The sequence below is a fragment of the Podarcis raffonei genome, chromosome 5 (assembly GCF_027172205.1).
Source record: "Podarcis raffonei isolate rPodRaf1 chromosome 5, rPodRaf1.pri, whole genome shotgun sequence".
In the NCBI taxonomy this organism is placed as follows: domain Eukaryota; kingdom Metazoa; phylum Chordata; class Lepidosauria; order Squamata; family Lacertidae; genus Podarcis; species Podarcis raffonei.
Window position 1 is genome coordinate 72,539,521 of NC_070606.1, and position 20,169 is coordinate 72,559,689.

The following is a 20,169-nucleotide window of genomic DNA, read 5'->3' on the forward strand; positions in this document are numbered from 1 at the left end:
GATGCTGTCTAGGTTTGTCATTGTTTTTCTCCCAAGAAGCAGGCGTCTTTTAATTTCGTGACTGCTGTCACCATCTGCAGTGAAAATACATTCATATTTATATATAAAAAGCATATTTATGAAAGGCACTAAAGAAGTCCATGAATATCAAAACCCTCCAAATAAAGGCCAAAGGCCTGGCAGAAAAGAATTTTTTTTGCCTGGCAAATGGAATAGTGGTGGCATTGGTCATGCCCTCCTGTCCCATAACCAGGGAGCCACCAATGAAAAGCCCCATTCTTGTGTTGTCCCACTCTGCACCTCCCTCAGAAGGATCACACAGAGAAGAACCTCAGATGATGAATGTAGGATCCAGGTTGGTTCATGTGTGAAGTGGCAACCCTGAGATATTTTAGTCCTAAGCCGCTTAAGGCTTCGTAGGTGAGATGTGGAAAGTTCATTGTTGCTAGGGGGACCACTCTCAGCTATATGGTTCTGATATCAGGGCCAGCCAAAACCAATAGACCACCTGGGATTCCCAGACGGTGTTCGACTACAACTTCCAGCCAGCTGTCAATGGTCATGGATGCCGGGAGTTGTAGAAGAAGAGTTTGGATTTGATACCCCGCTTTATCACAACCCTAAGGAGTCTCAAGGGACACAGGTGGCGCTGTGGGTTAAACCATAGAGCCTAGGACTTGCCGATCAGAAAGTCAGCGGTTCGAATCCCCACAACGGGGTGAGCTCCCGTTGCTCAGTCCCTTCTCCTGCCAACCTAGCAGTTCGAAAGCACATCAAAGTGCAAGTAGATAAATAGGTATCACTCCGGCAGGAAGGTAAACGGCATTTCTGTGCACTTCTCTGGTTTGCCAGAAGTGGCTTAGTCATGCTTGCCACGTGACCCAGAAGCTGTACGCCTTCTCCCTTGGCCAATAAAGCGAGATGAGCACCGCAACCCCAGAGTCGGTCATGACTGGACCTAATGGTCAGGGGTCCCTTTACCTTTTTAAGGAGTCTCAAAGTGGCTAACATTCTCCTTTCCCTTCCTCCCCCACAACAAACACTCTGTGAAGTGAGTGAGGCTGACAGACCATCTGGGGATCCATGGCTGAATAACTTTGTAGCATGGGTAGTTCAATCCAATAAGTTATCTAGGATGGCAGAATTCCAGCAGCGCCAAACAAAGGTTGGAATCCAGCATTAGTCATATGCAGAGTTTACTCAACTTAAGCACATCAGTTTCACTAGGTCTACTCTGATTATTACTAATGTTGAATATCAGCCTAATCAGGGGTCAGCAAACTTTTTCAGCAGGAGGACGGTCCACTGTCCCTCAGACATTGTGTGGGGCCGGACTATAATTTTTTGTGGGGGGAAGAATGAATTCCTATGCCCCACAAATATCCCAGAGATGCATTTTAAATAAAAGGACACATTCTACTCATGTAAAAACACGCTGAGTCCCAGACCGTCCGCGGGCCTGATTGAGAAGGCGATTAGGCCAGATCCAGCCCCCAGGCCTTAGTTTGCCTACCCATGGGCTAATTCATCAAACCATAATGCTTATCATCATGAAGGTATGAGAATGCAACACCTCAAAGCCTGTGTTCAATAGTAACGTTCAGTAAGATTACTCTGGGGTAAGTGGTCTGAAAACTGTCCTCTTACTTTTCTTTCCTGACAAATGTTTTTCCCCACCTCCTCTTTTTAAAGTAACCTTTCCCATGCTGTACTTCAGCCGGTCGTTTTTCCTTGTCATAAAAGCAGTTTGAATCTGACCAAGCCCAAATGAAAAGCTCTCAGGGGAATAATCCAAATATGCATTTCCATATATATTAATAAGCCACGCCACTTTTTTTTTTTTTGGCAACTCGTATAATATAATTTTGAAACGAGCTCGAGCTTATCATCTGAACAGTAAGAGCACAGTCTCCTTTCTGTCAAAAGTAATGGAATGAGATCATCTACGCAATCATTTCTACTCGCTGTCTTCATTTTCCTTTACAGGAAAGTGCCACATAAATCTCACTTTCCTCCTCTTGCTACAAAGCAGGCTCCGGCCAGTCAGCCCTGCTATTTACAGTCGGGAAGATCAGATGAACTCTTTACATCACTGGGCAGGGCAAAACGGAGGCTGCAACAAAAAGGCAAAGCACAGGGAACTTTGGGGGGCTCGAGTTTGACTTTGGGTGATAATCTGTAGGTAATAGTGTGGGATTTACTAGATGCCAGATAAAAATAGAAGCAGTAAAAATTTAGTGAGTTGCTATCTATATCTATATCTATATCTATATCTATATCTATATCTATATCTATATCTATATCTATATCTATCTAATCTATATCTATATCTATATCTATATAGATATATAGATACATAGATATATAGATATAGATATATAGATATATATACAGTGGTACCTCAGGTTACATACACTTCAGGTTACAGACTCTGCTAACCCAGAAATAGGGTTGAGAACTTTGCTTCAGGATGAGAACAGAAATCGTGCAGCGGCGGCGCAGCGGCAGCAGGAGGCCCCATTAGCTAAAGTGGTGCTTCAGGTTAAGAACAGTTTCAGGTTAAGTACAGACCTCCGGAATGAATTAAGTACTTAACCTGAGGTACCACTGTATATATCCAAATACATTTTAAATAAAACCTGAGGTTTTGATTATTCCTGTGGCTGTAATTTTTTTATATAAAAAAGTTTTAAATATTGAATTTTAAATTGTTTTAACCTGCCCTGGGACCTGCTGGTGAAGGGCAGGTAATATTTTTTTTAATAATAATAATAATAATAATAATAATAATAATAATAATAATAATAATATTTTTTCCACTAGCCCTACATCAGCCCACCAAACCAATGTGCCATATGCAGAGACCAGATGCAACTGTGCAGAATGTAGACATTCAAAATCAGTTTTATGTCCCTTAATTGCAACATTCTCAAAACACCTGAGTTTCAAATAGATTCGCTGAAATCCTACAGAGTAGAACATCTTCCCGTGTATAGCATCCTCTATATATTTCAATGGCAATCCTTTTTTAAAAGAAATGTGACATAAATAGCTTTTTTTGCTATATAGAAGTTTGGGACCACACTTTATTTGCAGAACAATTTTTAGAAAGATTAACTGAGGCATAATTAATCTTCAAATTAGTCATACTTTTTTAAAAAACAAAGTTTCAGATTGTAAAGGAGCATTTAATGGATGCTGCTTTTGATCTTTTTGGGATTGACATCCCTGGGGAAGTGACACCAACTATGATCTAGAAATGGTTTGGTGTAATAAACATGTACTGGTTTGGACACTAGTGCTCTCTAGTGATGGCAGTTTGTCATACTTGAGAGAATTAGATCTCTTTTTAATTCATTAACTAAGGCTGCATGCACACAGGATTTTATTTTCAAATCGATGGAGGCTGAGAACTTGTACATGCAGTCCAGATCTAATGCATATTTTGCTCGCCCCTGAAAAGCACTTCTTGAGAAACTGGTTTCATTCTGAAAATAAAAGCTCATTGCAGATTGATTCTGCATTACACCACAATGTCCATTTGAAAACAGATTTAAGCAGTCCCAGCACTTTCCTGATAATGTTGTGGGCGGGCATTATAGCAAGATCACAATCACCACTTCCTTCTTCATTTGTCTGGGGCATGTTTAGGGAGGGAAAGGCAGGATAACCTCATCAGAAAGTGTGGGATCCAAACAGGGCTGTCTGAAGCACATGTGGTGCCAGGGTGCAAAGATCCGCCTGGCAACCCCCCCCCCCCATGTTGCCCAGTCCCAGGCATGCAGGAGGGCGGAGCTGGCCAGCCGCCTCAGCATCTCGCTGGCTCGATCACCACCTAACTCGCGGCGCAGATCTGCCTGCAGCAGAAGAGCCCACTGCAGTGCTCTGACCGACAGGCGGGCTCTTCCCCGGACTCAACTCTCAGGCCCCAGACTCTTGGCCTGGCGCCCCTGAGAGCCTGGCACCCAGGTGCCCCACACCCCTAGCGCCTATGGGTAAGACGGCCCTGGATCCAAATGCATCTAGAATCAGTCTAGATTCAGTGGTTCTCAAATGGTGTGGCGCACACTGGTGTGGCAGGAGACACTGGCAAGTGTGGCAGCAAAATTCAAGCACAATCAATATTATCTTTTGGGAATGATCCATGTTCTTATGTAGCTGCATTGTTTTATGATTTCTGAATGTCCATGATCATATCATCAATTAGTGGGGTTCTACGTTATAAACCCAGCACTGTTCGGACTTCTATTTTCTCTTTTCTTTCCAATGTATTTCTTATCAATAAAACAAATTGGTGTGCTGAGAGCACATTTTTATTGTGAGTAAAGCTGGAAAATCTATTTCATGGGTGTTTAGGCTGGGTGGGTGCATGGGCAATGGGCAATAACAAAATAAATCTGAATCTATGTCATGTGTAAGAACTTTGTATTTTAACTAAAGTATAACTAGTTGCAGTGTGTGTGTGTGTGTGTGTGTGTGTGTGTGTGTATTATAGGGTTGTATTCAAATAAGTTCAAAGCATTTTCTGTGATTAAGGGGTAAATCGCTTAACAGTAGAATTATTATTATTATTATTATTATTATTATTATTATTATTATTATTTTGTTAAGCATCCAAATGGCTTTATCAGCTTCATATATATGCATGTGTGTTTTACTTTCCTTACAGCTTAGGAGGTGAAGTGGTGAGAGGAAATGAAGGAAGCTACATTGGCAAGCATTTCCGCATGGGATTTATGACAATGCCCGCCCCTCAGGACAGACTGCCTCATCCTTGTTCGAGTGGCTTTTCCGTGAGATCCCAGTCGCTTCATTCTGTTGGAGGTACCGATGATGAAAGCAGTAGCTGCTCCCGCAAACAACCCCCACCGAAACCGAAACGAGATCCCAATACCAAACTAAGCACATCCTCTGAAACTGTAAATGCTGGAACAACAAGTAAGGGTGGAAAGCTACCAGACCGAACTGAAGGTAAATGCTTAGCTTCTGTTTACTTTTGAAGGTACTATTAAATATTCACTTGTTAATAGTGTGTTCCTCAAACTCCAAGGAGGTTCTGCACTCAGGAATTCTTCAGTTTCCATCACCAAAATGCAAGTGTTTATATTCCTCATCCATTCCCAGCCAAAGCTAAATTCTCCTGTTATAACTGAATATTAAGTTTAAATTTCTGACTGTAAAACAAGTTTCTAAAAGCAAATCTGAGTTTGCACTTAGTTCAGTACTCATTGACTTTATTGACAGTGATTAAGAACTATCCTAAAATAAACACACAGAATAAATAAATAGAAATATTATTTCCGTTTTCTAATTGTGTAAATGGCTTATGCTTGCATCGCTTTGCTAACACCAAATTCTGTTCCAAATGGCATCTGGGGTATCTTGATAGGAGATGTATATTGTATAAATACCCAGTATACCTGAAGGAGCATCTTCACCCCAATCGTTCAGCCCAGACACTGAGGTCCAGCTCCAAGGGCCTTCTGGCGGTTCCCTCCCTGTGAGAAGTGAAGCTACAGGGAACCAGGCAGAGGGCCTTCTCGGTAGTGGCACCCGCCCTGTGGAACGCCCTCCCATCAGATGTCAAGGAAATAAACAACTATTTGACTTTTAGAAGACATCTGAAGGCAGCCCTGTTTAGGGAAGTTTTTAATGTTTGATGATGTTTTATTGTGTTTTTAATATTCTGTTGGGAGCCGCCCAGTGTGGTTGGGGAAACCCAGCCAGATGAGCGGGGTATAAATAATAATAATGAAGTATTATTATTATTATTATTATTATTATTATTATTATTATTATTATTATTCATAGTCGGCGGAGCAGGCTCCACTCATTGGCTGCCCATGATTCAGCAGTTTAACTTTTGTTTTGGTGAGCTATCCTGCCTTGCAATGCAGCTGGGCAGGAAATTTAGAAGGTTGGCCACTGGGATGTGACTCCTTGCACCTTGTGAATGGAGTGCTATCTGTGAGGGGTTGCAACAGCCACCCAGCATGAGTAGGGTATGGTGCCATTATGAACTAAGGTATGGAGACTACTGGTTCAAAAATCCCTCATCACCATGTAGTGTTATTGGGTCACTTTGGGCCCATCACTATCTGTCAACCTAGCCTACCACAGGGGGCTGTTGGGATAAAATGTGAAGGGCTACTTGGAGGAAGTGCAAGGTGATATAGGAAAAGATAAGGACCATTTGCATTCAAAACAGTAGGGAAAAAAATGATTTGTGCTTACTGGATTCTGATCCAATAGATGCCGTTGTGTCTTTCACTTGGAACAGATAAAGACTCATGTAGGCTTTTAACAATGCTTCCACATGTACACTATTTTTGTAATGGCACAATTGGCCAGTCACATCTCCTCCTCTGGGCAGCTCATCAACATGGATGGGATTTGAACAAGAGCACAACTCTCGATCAACTGCGTTTTGTTTCAATGGGGCTTAGGCTGAACATTTTCTTGGCAATTTTTACTCTTTGTGCAATCTCAAGTGAGCTCCCTGCGTGAAAAAGGTACCTCTTGCTGCTCTATAATTCTCTCTCAGACAAAAGTGTTTCTCCTGCACTATAATCTCTCAAAGTGGTTGACTTATTGAGGGCATTTACCTTTTAGGAGAGGCAATTACTATACCAGTAACTGCTGCCACTACCCCCCACACACCAAAGCAACACCATTTTCTATCAAATCACTGCTACAAACCCATCCAGGATGCCAAACACCCATAGTGCACTCTTGCCACAGCAGAAAAATATGAGTTAGATCAGAAAAGAGCTGAAGCTGTCAGGTTTTTCTTTTGGGGTGTGTGTGTTCCCATCCTGCTTATGACCAACTTGTGTTTGAAGAACTTAAGATTTAGTAGAACCCAATATTCTTCTTGCTCATCAGCAGTTTATTTCCTAGCAATAGGCATAGTGGAAGTTGGGTTGTGTCAGATTTTCATTCAGCTATGTGATATCATCACAAATGCAAACTAGAATAAGGGCAATACTCTGAACTGGCTAATATTTTAACCTTGTTTCACAGCTGCCATTCCCATCTTTATAATAGAAACAGGGTACTGCATTTTGCAGACAGCCCATATTTTTGGCCCTGATTATTTTTGTTAAGTTTCCACTTCATTATACCTGCTATTGATCATTAAAAAAATATTTCAGTTTTCTGAGGTGCCAGAATAAGTAAAGGAAGCACTTGACTCTGATTAAGCAAATGCCTTACATTTATTTGTGCTGCTAACTAAGAACATTGTGGAATTTAGTGCGTTTTGATCTACATATCAATAGCAAGTTGAATACTAGATCCTGGAGTCATTATTGAAGAAACAACTTCAGGCATGTTAGAGGTTTCATTCAGGATTTCAATAGCACACATTGCAATCACAGAGATTGTACTTTCTGCTACATATCATTGTCTTTTACCATTTTGTATTTTGATTTCCTTAAAAGCCAACATTTAACACAAACACTTCATACTGCATTAACTGAAGCTGTACAGGAATCACATCCTTTGAGACCTATAGACACATTAACATTCAAGGAAGTCGCAAACACTGCAAAGCATTGTCTGTTGGGTGTTAAAATATATGACACGTACTTAGCAGCTTGGGAATTATGTTGTGCTGAGAAACTGATTGCAAGCACTTGTAGTCAAGATACGCTAACCTGTCTGCGGATTGTGTGCTTAATTGTGCTGATAAGGGGATAAAAACTCACTTTAAACATCCTCTGCTCTGTGTGTAATCTTTGCTCATTTATGCAGATTGGTATATATATATGTGGGTTCTGGACCACCCTATTCACTCATTAATTCCCAGTGTGTGCTCTCTCTCCCTCCCTCCCTCCCAATTATTATTTTCTTCACTTATTATTATTATTTCCAGAAATTCCTTCTACGTTCTTTTTCACTATTTGCCAAATATTTATTTCCATCCAGTTGTGGACATGCAGGGAATGTTTGGCAGGCAGATATTTGCTGTTTGACATCAAAATGACATCCAAAGCTATTTGACCTTCGCCTAACCCCATGTCCTCCATCAACTCTGCAGTGGCAAACCGGTATTTGTGGAGCTTAGGGGAGTTAGGTTCATACAAAAGCTGTGATGGGTGAGAAGGATAACACCAATGTCTCCAAATGTGGGATACAGTGCCTCTAGGTCACTGCCATTCAAGCTTCCTAACCAGGGTGAAGCACAAGCTCTGTGAAGTATCCATGGGATGCACTCCTTTAAATACTGTGGGTAAGATGCTCAGAATGGAGAGTGCAGCTCACCGCAAAACTGCTAGGTGTGCTCAGTTTGGGGAATACAGTACTTGACTAATGGGTATAATAAACTACAGAGAAGTCTGTCAGCTATGCAATTGCTGTGGGGAAAAAAGCATCCAGAACGATACATTAAAAAGAGAAGACTTCCTCAAAATTATTCAGGTTTTCCTTTCTTTTCTGTGACCTGGCCATATTCACAAGGGGGGTGGGGAGTTCAATGGGCTTTTGCAATTCTGGTGCATTTAGCTGAGGTAGGAAAATGTACACTGCTGCTAGGATGTCCTTTTAATTTGAAAACTGCATGTCCTGTTAAAGTTTTTCTTTTCTTTTCCAAACTGCATAAGGTGGTGATGAGACAACCCATTGATAAACAAATTAGGGAGATAACAGCAGGAGGACTTTTTATATTAAAAATGGCTATCATGAGAATATTGGTACCCTGTCCCTACCGGAAAAATCCTGTTTTTCACAAGTAATCTTTAGCGGCTTGCTAATTTTCAGTTTGAAATCCTGTCACTTGATTGGTCACAGTGAGAGTACATAGTGATATCAGTTTAATTACAGCTGATCTGTGGATGCACAGATTAATCTCCAGGGAGACTGCAAATACATATTGCTTTCCTCTTAATACTTTTTTGATTCATTGGATACTTTCTCACGTAATGCCACTGCAGATTTGCTTATGGGGCAATTCTTTGCAGAGTTTAAACTTCGCATAGTTCTCTTTGGTCAAAGCAACAGCAGCTGTCATTTTTGAGCTTGCTTGTATGGTATATGTATTCCCATGTGTGGCGTTTGCCCATTCATTTGAAAATGTTTTTATAGGGGGAAAGAAAGGGTTAAAATGTAGACCAATAGGAAAGCTGGAGGTAGAGCCTACCTGTTTATAAAAGGGCTTAGCCTGAGGTTTGGGGGTGGTTAGTTGGTTAGTTTTAGTGGGTTGGTTGGTTGGGAAAGGCAGTTGGAAAAGCAGTTGGCAGGCAGTTGGAAATAGAGAGACAGTTAGTGCAGTTGGTTCTTGTGTGAGGGGAGGTAGAAGAGACAGAGACAGGATAAACTAAGACTAAGAAGGTGAAGAGTAACAACGTTTGGAATGCAGTTAAAGTTTGTTTGTATCTGCAATAAACTACACTCTTCTTTATTAACTTGAGAACCTGACTAAGTGATTTACCGGGGAGGACCTGGTTGGTGGCAGCGGGTTAGTGGTGTATGGGTCAATAGTCCGTGAGACGACCGGGGGCTCCATACGAACGCCACACCATGGTAAGGAGGTCAGCACAGAGCAGAGACACCAGCTTGCGAGGCCGATTGTGGGGGGGCCAACATTGTGCATGCAATGTCCTGATGCCACACGTGTAACACCTGACACCACACGCTTCCATCAGGACATCGGGAGGAGACGGGGCAGAGCTGAACATGGCAGCCGTGGGACTTCCATCACCTCCACCCCCAAGGAAGAGGAGAAACCGGCTGTTGGGGCCAGGCTGTGGTCGACTCCGCGTTTTGCCTCCATGCTTTTTGGACATTTCTTTTTGGGGGGATAGCCCCTGCTGGCCCAGAGGAAACTGAGGAGCATCAGAATACCCAAATCTGTTGGAGAACTGACTTGGGGATTCAGGTCCAAGATTCAAAATCAGCCCTGTGATTATAAACACTTCTGCTTTGCAGATCTACTCTTTCCACATTTTGACCCTGCATGGCTGGTGCAACCAGAGTGAAGAAACTGCCTCAGGTGGCAGATGCTGGGGGACAGGAAGTGGTAGTGAAGTATTAGAGGACTGCCCTGAGATTCATTTGCCAGCCCAGCTGACTTCTCTATGTGGAACTGAAAGGGGGCACCCTCCTTATCACAGACAGCAAAGAGCCTGGTGCCAGCTTTGTGCCTATCCAATTTCAGTAAAAGGTAAAGGGACCCCTGACCATTAGCTCCAGTCGTGACCGACTCTGGGGTTGTGGCACTTATCTCGCTTTACTGGCTGAGGGAGCCGGCATACAGCTTCTGGGTCATGTGGCCAGCATGACTAAGCCGCTTCTGGCAAACCAGAGCAGCGCACAGAAACACCGTTTACCTTCCCGCCAGAGTGGTACCTATTTATCTACTTGCACTTTGACATGCTTTTGAACTGCTAGGTTGGCAGGAGCTGGGACCGAGCAACGGGAGCTCACCCCGTCAACTGCCAACCTTGTGATTGGCAAGTCCTAGGCTCTGTGGTTTAACCCACAGTGCCACCTGCGTCCCCCCAATTTCAGTAGGCTTCATCTATTGTCCTGTTTCCAAAATAGCTTTTTGGGTTTACCAAGAAACACAAACAATTCCCATCAATTATTGGGGATGGAAGGAAATGAAGTATTTAACTGTAAATAATGTTAATATTTTTCCAGTTACAAACCATATTTTGTAAAAACATTTTGATCAGAAAGTACTGATATTTTCTCTCTCTCTGAAACAAACTCTCAAAGAAATCTAAAATCTAACTACTAAGCTCTTTACAGTTTCCCTACATGTGGGTTCCTCCTCACCAAAAGAAAGAAACCTATGTGTTTTTAAAGAAAGGTGTAAAACAACTTCTTTCCAAACCATTTGGTTGAAAACAAAACTCGTAGCAGCAGTGTCCTTTTTGATGAATTTTTATTATTTTCTTGTGGTTGTTCAAGGTTGTTCAGTTACACAGTCCTAATGAAAAATATGGTGCTAAAGTGTAAAGTCCAGAGGCAAAGGACCCTAAGTGGAGAGAGTAATCAGTCATTTTGTAATTTGCCAAGAACACTCTGTGGATGGATACTTCATTGTGGGAAAGGTTAACTAATTCAGTTTGGTATAAGCAGAGAAGCAGAGAGCTGGGCCGGATCTAGACACCTCATAGAAGCATTTCAGTTTAAAGCGTTGTAAATTTAAACAGGGAAAACAAGTAGAGAAAAGCAGGACTCCACATCGCCATCTGATGGTACAATATTATATTGTACATACAATGCATATAAATTGCTTTTTCTTCACCAGTCTAGCTGAGTCCCTGGTTTCATGCAGAAGATAAGACAGTCTGGAGCTCTCAGATTAAGGGCAGAATAACAGTGTTTACCCTTTGTGCCCCCCCCCTTATTTCACATTGCTTGCGAAATCTGCAGGACAAGTTAGTCATGACTAAGTTAAATTCCATTGATTCAAGCAGACTAAGTCTGGATCCATCCAATATATCATCATTCAAGACTGGCAGACATCTTCATCCATGCTGTATACAGAGCTAAAACTACTTCTGAAACAATCCTCAAAATCATAGAAGCAACCCCAATTTTAGTTTCAAAATAAAGCCCTTTTCAATTTTGAAAAAAAAACCTTGACATTTGTGGCTTTGATTTTGTCCTAGGGTATCTATATCAGCTGATTTATACTGCCTGCAATTCAATTCACAAGGGGTAAACTTCACTGAGCACTGTGGGGTTGAGTTTCAAACCAACATCCACATAATTGTGCTGTTAATCAGTCTTCAGCATTTATCATGGTAGTTAGGCTATGTTTTTAAATTGCAGGGATATACCACTGATACATCTCCAACCATAACTAAGTGAAAAGTAGTAGTAGAAATGAGTTATTTATAGGGATCGAATTTTCTGAAAATCTGTGTTGAGTTCCATGGTTGTATCTAGAGCACAGTGCTGATTCTGTGGAGTTTGGAACTGACAGGGTTAAAACTCCGTGGTGTCCTTTATCTGGGAGGAGGAGCTTGTCGCAGAGAAGTGAGTCACAGCGTGTGTCTGCTTTCAGACTTGCTTTCGATTCTGACTGAGACGCAGCTCAGCTCAGAGGCGGCGTGTGTGCTTTTGGAGCACGGCTGAGAATGCCTCCATGTTCCGATGGAATGAAACTGCTTTATGGCTTGTAAATAAACGCTTCTAGAGATAAGAACCGAACTGTCTCTGGACTTGATTTATCCCTCATCTCACACGGACACAGGACCGCTGCTACTCTGCTCTCCTGCCAGGTCAGCTCCCAAGCAGAGCCACGCAAGGGAAGCGTGACTGGACGCAGGGGTTTTATTTTCCCGCAAAGGTTATGGCGGTACGTGTTTCCTGACAAGTGTGAGAAGGGAGAAGGCTGCCAGCGTTGAGTTGCTGTGATCTCCTGCCAGGAAGGGCAGTGGGAGATGCTGGAGAGCGGAGCCAAGAGCCAGGAGGGACGGCTGCTTCGAGAGTCCAGCTTGCTGGCAGTGTGAGTACGCTAAAGCCCCGGGGGGAGGAAGAATGGCTGCTGCACAGGCACAGCAGAGCCAAGAAAGCTACCCCGGTGAGAGACTGAATGGGGCCAACTGGGAGGCTTGGTCAAGAGGAGCAAGGGGGTGGTTTGTGGCCACAGGGCTCTGGAGTCCAGTCCAGAAGGAGCCGGCCCCACCCATGCAAGCTACTGCTCTGCTGAGTGAGAGAGAGCAGAGAGAGCTCTGCCTCCTGAAAGCAAGTGTGGACGCTTTGCTGTTGCCCCACCTGGAGGGCGTTAAATCGGCTCAGGCCGCCTGGCAGGTGCTGAGGAGTCTGTGCGAAAGCTCAGCAGGAGCCAAGGGCCGGGAGGAAGCCGAGGGCCAAGGGAGCAAGCCCTGGGTCGCGTGGCAGACACTGAAGACGGCATGTCAGGCCGCAGTGGGAGCCAGACCAGAGGGGGCTAGAAGATGCCCAGAATGCCCAGTGGGGGCTGGGACTGTGTTGGCAAGCTGTTGCTATGCTTCGACACGTCTGTGTGATGGGCTGTGTGCTGGAGAGAGGCTGAGAGCTGTGAAAGAGGGCACAGGCTGCACCCCAAGAAGGAGTGGGGGGGCAGGCCAGGCAGGCCATTCCAAGAGCTCTGAGAAAGCCAAAGGCTTCGAAAGTTGTTTGTGCTTTGAGACGACGTCCAACAGCGCTGGGAAGCATCCGCTAGAGGCCCAGGCTGCCAAGGACACCGGCCGGCGTGGAATGTCAACAAAGCAGGTTCCCAGGGCCAGTTCCCAGCAAAGACGTGGGAAAGCAGCAGGCCAGGAGAAAAACAAAGACAAGGCGTCTTATCACCTCACAGCTGCGATGGTGTCTCTGAGAAAAGGCAAAAGCCTCAGTCGGGGGGAGGCTGTGGCCATGGCAACCGATGGGAGTGTGAGCAATGCCATGGCATCTTTGGAAAACAGCCAGAGACACACTTTATCTCTTGTTGTCGATTCGGGAGCTTCGCATTGCCTCGTGACTTCTCGAGAGCTCCTGAGGAACTGCAAGACAGTTAAAACTGGACGCTATGTTACCTTAGCAGATGGGTCTCAAAGACCACTGACTGAATCTGGGTTTCTATATTGTTCTTTTATAGATCATTGGGTGCAAGCTTATGTGGTTCCAGAGCTTGCCCACTCTCTTTTAAGTGTGCCAGCTCTTATGGCTGCTGGGTTCGATGTTCTGCTCTCTAACAATTTGTGTTCCTTCTACAGGGATGGGAAGAAGATCTACAGTGTCGAGAGAAAAGACAGGCTCTTTCTGGTGGAGATGCCCATTGAAGATGGGGCTGGTGGGAAAATGGGGCTGGTGGAAAATGGGGCTAGTGGAGAGTCCATTAACGACGCCCAAGGGCAGTGTGCTAATGTCCCACCACACCATGATTGTATACACTTATGGCACAGGAGATTTGGGCACGTAGGGTGGTCATATGTGAGGAAAGCCACAGGCAACACCATTGGGTGTAGGTTCAAAGCATGTGACAAATACCTAGATTGTCAAGCCTGTAAGCAATCAAAGGTCACAACATGCACATACCCCAGGTCAGAGAGGAAAACCAGTAAACCCTTTGAACTTGTCCATGCAGATTTGTCGGGCCCCATGCCGACACCTTCTTTAGCTGGATCTAAATGGGTTCTAGTTCTGGTTCACGATTTTTCGAGACATTCTTGGGTTTTTGCGCTGCAACAGAAGTCAGAGGCAGCTGCACTGATCAGGGATTGGATCACAGCGGTAGAGCTACGGTTCTCTACCAAGGTGATTTCCTTTCAATCTGATCGGGGGGGGGGGGAGTTCACAGGTTCTGCGCTGCAATCATTTTTCAGGCAGAAGGGTATCAGTCATCGACTGACGGCCCCCCACTCTCCGCAACAGAATGGGGTTGCAGAGAGAAAATTTCGCACACTACAGGAATCAGCGAATGCTATGTTGGCAGACTCGGGTTTGCCACAGCGCTTTTGGGCTGAGAGTTATAAGACAGCATGTTTCCTGCAGAACAGGGTGTTCAATTCCAGTGTAGGAGACACACCGTACTTTCTGCTTCACCGGAAGCAGCCTAAAGTGGGTTTTCTGCGCACTTTTGGGTCTACGGCTTGAGTTCTCATTCCAAAGGCCATGCGCAGAAAGGGTGAGCCAAGGTCTAGGAAGATGATCTTTGTAGGCTATGAGCCGGGTTCAAAGGCGTGGCGCTTCGCATACCCTACTGGCAACCAGTCCAAGCTGCTTATTAGCGGCAGTGCTGAGTTTTGCGAGCAGAGTGGGTGGAAGCGTCTTCACGGGAACCCGGATGTTCTGTTAGACTCAGATGAGGAAGAGGAGGAGGAGGAGGCTGAACCTGGTGCTGAGGTGCACAGTCCACAGCCACAGAGTCCAGAGCCGGGATCTTCAAGGGAGAGGCTCCGTATCTCTCCAAAGGGGAGTCCCAGGACCCCTCCACAGGTCTCTGTCAAGTCTGAGCTAAGGAGTGAACCATCCTCGCCAGCAGAACCAGCTGTTCGCCCTAAATGGCGCAGCAGGTCAGAGGGGGATGTTTCTGCCACAGAGGATAGTAGGGTTGATCCAGGTGATTCAGGCGCAGTTCCAGAATTCACGCTGAGGAGGTCAGCAAGATCAACCAAAGGGAAGCCACCTGAAAGGTATGAAGCCACGAGTGTCTGGGTTGGTGTGGCTAGATGTGAACCTGAATCCTTTGAGGATGTTCAGAAGTTGCCTCGGGAAGAAGCCAGCAAATGGCATGAGGCGATGCAGAAGGAGATGAACTCAATGGAGTCTCTTGGAGTGTTCTCACTCACACAGCTGCCGGCTAACCAGCAAGCTGTAGGCTGCAGATGGGTTTACTGACTTAAACCCAGAGAAGCAGGAGAACCACAGTACAAAGCAAGATTAGTGGCCCGTGGATTCACACAGAGAAGGGGTGTCCACTTCACAGAGGTATATTCGCCGACCTCGAGGGCGGAGACTTTGAGAACGCTTTTGGCGATAGCAGCACAGAGAGGTTGGAAGGTGAACCATTTTGATGTAGATGTCGCCTACCTGAACTCAGATCTCCAGGAGGAGTTGTACATGCTTCCTCCTCCAGGGTTTGAAGTCAGTGAGCCAGGCGTCGTGTGGCGGTTGCACAAATCCATCTATGGATTACGCCAATCTGCCAGGAATTGGAATATGTGCCTACATGAAGCCTTAGAAGAGCTAGGTTTTAAGAGATCTCTTGCAGACAGTTGTCTTTACATTAGAGATTCAGGCTTACAACAGCAAGTGGCCCAGGTGTTTGTTGATGACATCTTGCTCATGGCACGGACAGGTGAATAGGTGGAGAAGTTTGCTAAGGAGCTTGGAAAGCGGTTCAAGCTGAAGCAACTTGGAGATGTCAAGTCCTATTTAGGCGTAGAGATCACAAGAGCAAGTGATGGAAGCTTTTTGCTTCGCCAGAAAGGTAAGATTGAGCAGTTGCTTGAGAAGTTCAGGATGTCTGAATGTGCAGGTGCCAGATCACCCATGGAGACTGGGTACGTGAAGGAGTGTCAGCAAGTAGAACGCGTGGTGTTCGAAAATACTGAGCTCTTTCAGTCAGCTCTGGGTAGTCTGTTGTACCTGTCACAGTGGAGCAGACCAGACATAGCGTTTGCTGTCAATCTGCTCAGTAGAGAGGCTTCAAGTCCTAGTGTGCAGGCCTGGAATGGTATTAAGCGGGTGCTACGTTACCTGCAAGATACCAAAGACTTTTGCCTCAAGATGTCAGCTGAGGGCGATGTCAAGCTGACCGCCTGGGTGGATTCGGATTGGGCTAACCTTGAGGACCGCAAATCAGTGTCAGGCCTAGTGGTGAAGTTTGGGGACTCAGTGATTGGGTGGAGGTCCCGGAAGCAAAGTCTCATAGCGCTTTCATCTACTGAAGCTGAGTTCAGTGCGCTATCAGAGGTTTGCAGAGAACTGGAGTTCTATGTGTGTTTGGTCGAGGAAATCTGTGGAGAGAATTGTCTGCCCGTTGTGGTGCATGAAGACAATCAACCATGCCTCAAATTGGCTGAGACAGGGCAATTCAAGGCGAGGACCAAACATTTGGACATACGGTTCCGGAATGTATGTCAGAGCGTTCATGAGGGGCTAGTTGCTCTGAAATACTGTCCCTCAACCAAGAACCTCGCTGATGGTTTCACAAAACCATTAACCTTCCAGAAGCACGAGGAGTTCTGTGAGGGTCTGTGTATGGGGAAAGCATTGTTGGCTATTGTCCCCAGATGCAGGACAAGAGGGGGTGTGGAGTTTGGAACTGACAGGGTTAAAACTCCGTGGTGTCCTTTATCTGGGAGGAGGAGCTTGTCGCAGAGAAGTGAGTCACAGCGTGTGTCTGCTTTCAGACTTGCTTTCGATTCTGACTGAGACGCAGCTCAGCTCAGAGGCTGCGTGTGTGCTTTTGGAGCACGGCTGAGAATGCCTCCATGTTCCGATGGAATGAAACTGCTTTATGGCTTGTAAATAAACGCTTCTAGAGATAAGAACCGAACTGTCTCTGGACTTGATTTATCCCTCATCTCACACGGACACAGGACCGCTGCTACTCTGCTCTCCTGCCAGGTCAGCTCCCAAGCAGAGCCACGCAAGGGAAGCGTGACTGGACGCAGGGGTTTTATTTTCCCGCAAAGATTCTGTTTCCTCTGTGCGCCCCCCAAATCTTCTCTCCTTGGTCTTGACAAGAAGCAAGTTACTTTTTACCGATTTTGCTAAAAATCCTCTATTATGTGTATTATTGTATGCATCATTTTGCATATCATATTGTACACACATATGCTCCAGATTTTCTAAAGAAAATCAGGCAATATACAGACACACCCAAGAAGGCATGCCACTATATTAAAATTATTATATATTATTACAGTCGTACCTTGGAAGTCGAATGGAATCCGTTCCGGAAGTCTGTTTGACTTCCAAAATGTTTGGAAACCAAAGCGTGGCTTCTGATTGGCTACAGGAAGCTCCTGCAGCCAACTGGAAGTCGTGGAAGCCCCATCAGATGTTCGGCTTCCAAAAGAACGTTTGCAATCCGGAACAATCACTTCTGGGTTTGCGGTGTTCAGGAGCCAAAACATCCAAGTACCAAGGCATTCGGGATCCAAGGTACAATTGTACTTATAAAATTGTGTTGCAGAAATACAGCACTACATGGGTCTTGACTCTTTTATATGTACTATACATATAATATATTGTTCCTTTTTGCATACAAGCAGATCAGTGCAAGAGGCGGTCCAATGTGGGCAAAGCTTTATCAGGTTGGAACTGCCAGATTCCTTGTATGAACCCATTTAAAACATATTCCTCCTCAGTTCCTAGTTATTTGTATATTTTCAGCTTTGACTGTAATGCAAATCAGGAGTTCAATGCAGAGCAAATTAGCCATTCACTCCCATATGCACACTATAATAGGCTATGCAACATCTGTCCAAGCATAGCCTGATAAACTGTGCAATCCTAGCATGTTTATGCAGACATGGGTCCTGATTAATTTAATGGGACTCACCCTGTTGTAAGCGTGGTACCACAGCCTAATTCTATGTGCTATGTGTGCAGGTGAGATCTCTAGAGAATGGCTTTTTCATTTCAGGGTTTTTTTTGTGTGTGTTTTTTAAGGGGATGCAGAGAGAAAGGTTGTTCAGCTTTAAAATACCTATTGGCATAGTGTCTTTATAAATGAGGAGGCAGGAGTTTAATTTTCCCGTGCACTTAATGTCATTCTTCTAAGTGGGCTGAATTGCACAGTAAATTAACTCCATATGGAGGTCTCAAAAGCTGGTAAACAGGTGAGGCACAATAGAAAATGACAAACTAGTTGCTGTTGTTGTTTTAATTGCCCTTTCCCCTCACACTCTGAGCAATCATGAAAAGAAATGTCACAACATAATTTCGTATTTCAATCTATTCTTATGCAGGAAAGGAGGTGGTGAGGACAAAGAGCACGCAGAACTTCTAGAATTAAGTGCAGCATGTGGCAAGCATGTCTGAAAGCTCTGCCGATCTTTTGTTCTGCAAAAATACCTCCTTTAAAAAATGTTATATGTTATCAGTCTGCTTCTTCAGTTGGGGTGCCATCAGATCTGTTTCAAGAACTGAGCTCTCTAGGTTAGGAACAGGGAACATAATGACCTCCAGATAGTCTTGGTCACCAGCTCCCATCAACCCTGGCTAGCATGGCCAACAGTTAGAGATGACGGGACCGACAAGATCTGAAGGACCACATGTTTCCTATTCCAGTTCTAGGTTTTGGAGCAGACTTGTATATTTACCACCCACAAATACATAAGTCTCTTAATGAATATTCTTCTCCCTTTGCCTAAATTTCCATATAAAGTAATAAAATAATTATTAAAATAATTGGCTCTCTCTCTTCCTATATTATATTGGAGACCTCCATGTGTCTTTGTTTGTTTGTTTGTTTGTTTGTTTGTATAGCTCCTTTAGCTGGTTACTGGAAAGCTTCAGGTATGGCAGCAGACTGTAGTGTATCATTCTCATGGAGAAGGAGCAGTAAACTGAAGCTTAATCTAGACAGAATGAAGATGTTAACACTAGGAAGGCCTGTCAACTAAGACTGTAGGGAGTTATGCAGTCACTATTGCTCCCCACCCACATCCCGTTAGGAAAGGTGGGTGAAGCTCACCCTGCATATGCTGTTTTAGAGTCCTGGTATACAGGACTTCATTCCACCCACCCACAAAAAGGATTTGCAGGTAAGAAAACTGGGGTTGCATATCAGTGAACCTACCAAATATGGGTTTCAGGAGTATGATGTAAAAGATGGAATGTGGAATTGGATTCTGTGAAGTTATCTGCAGAACAACAGTGTTCTGTCCCATAAATACCTGAATTAAAATGGCGGTGTGTGTTTATTTAAAACATTTCAACACCTGGACTGCATCAAATGATCTCAGGTTGGGGTACATCCATCAAAACATCAACATAAAAATACTTCAACAAATTTCTAATGATCCCATGAGAGCAATGAAATAATGGAAACACATGTTAGTAGAAGGTTGGGTTATTGTTAAGGTCCTGAGGGATTTTAATGTATGTGTTTCACTTCAGAGACCAGAAAACACACACACACAAATGTGACAAAAAACCCAGGGTAAACTCAGTTTTGCTTTTATTTAGGCTGGTGTGTGTGTGTGTGTGTGTGTGTGTGTGTGTGTGTGTAACATACATCAGCATTAATTTGTGCTTAATGGTGTGGGGATGCATGCATACAAAACATACATGTGCTAACACTGCTAACACGCTTTTTAATTTAGCAATAAAGATGAAAAGTGGGTATGGCAGGTAACAGAAATTGGGGGGGGGGGAATGTGGCTTGGTTCTAGATTAGGTTAGTTGAACTTAGATCCACCTGAAATTAGCATGACAAGTTAATCATGACTTAAATGCAATTGATTTAGTTGGGAGCCAAGTTGAAATCAGTGAGCCTGGATTCAGTCCCATGAATGGTCTGGGGAGAGTAGATGCAGATTTATTTGTTTTTGCCCTGGAGTACATGGTCTAAACCAGCAGGTTTCTTCTCGGATAGGTTTTAGTGTCTATAAAAAGACAACAGTGGATGGTGTGGATATCACAGAGTATGGCAATTGGCCAGAATGAGCCATTCATGGGAGTTTGTGTTCTCAGCATGCGTGGAGTGTTTTCCTTGTCTGCTAAATGTCACAG

The 20,169-nt window shown here is 44.3% G+C and overlaps 1 protein-coding gene across 4 annotated transcripts in view; it reads left to right on the forward strand.

The window, feature by feature from the left end:
- Nucleotides 1–20,169, forward strand: part of NYAP2 (neuronal tyrosine-phosphorylated phosphoinositide-3-kinase adaptor 2) — a 151,801-nt gene that overhangs the window by 77,733 nt on the left and 53,899 nt on the right. For all 4 annotated transcript variants that reach the window (XM_053390064.1, XM_053390067.1, XM_053390066.1 and 1 more), the window contains exon 3: nucleotides 4,670–4,971. In XM_053390064.1, the coding sequence (XP_053246039.1) occupies nucleotides 4,670–4,971 (302 nt within the window). The remainder of the gene's footprint in view (nucleotides 1–4,669; nucleotides 4,972–20,169) is intronic.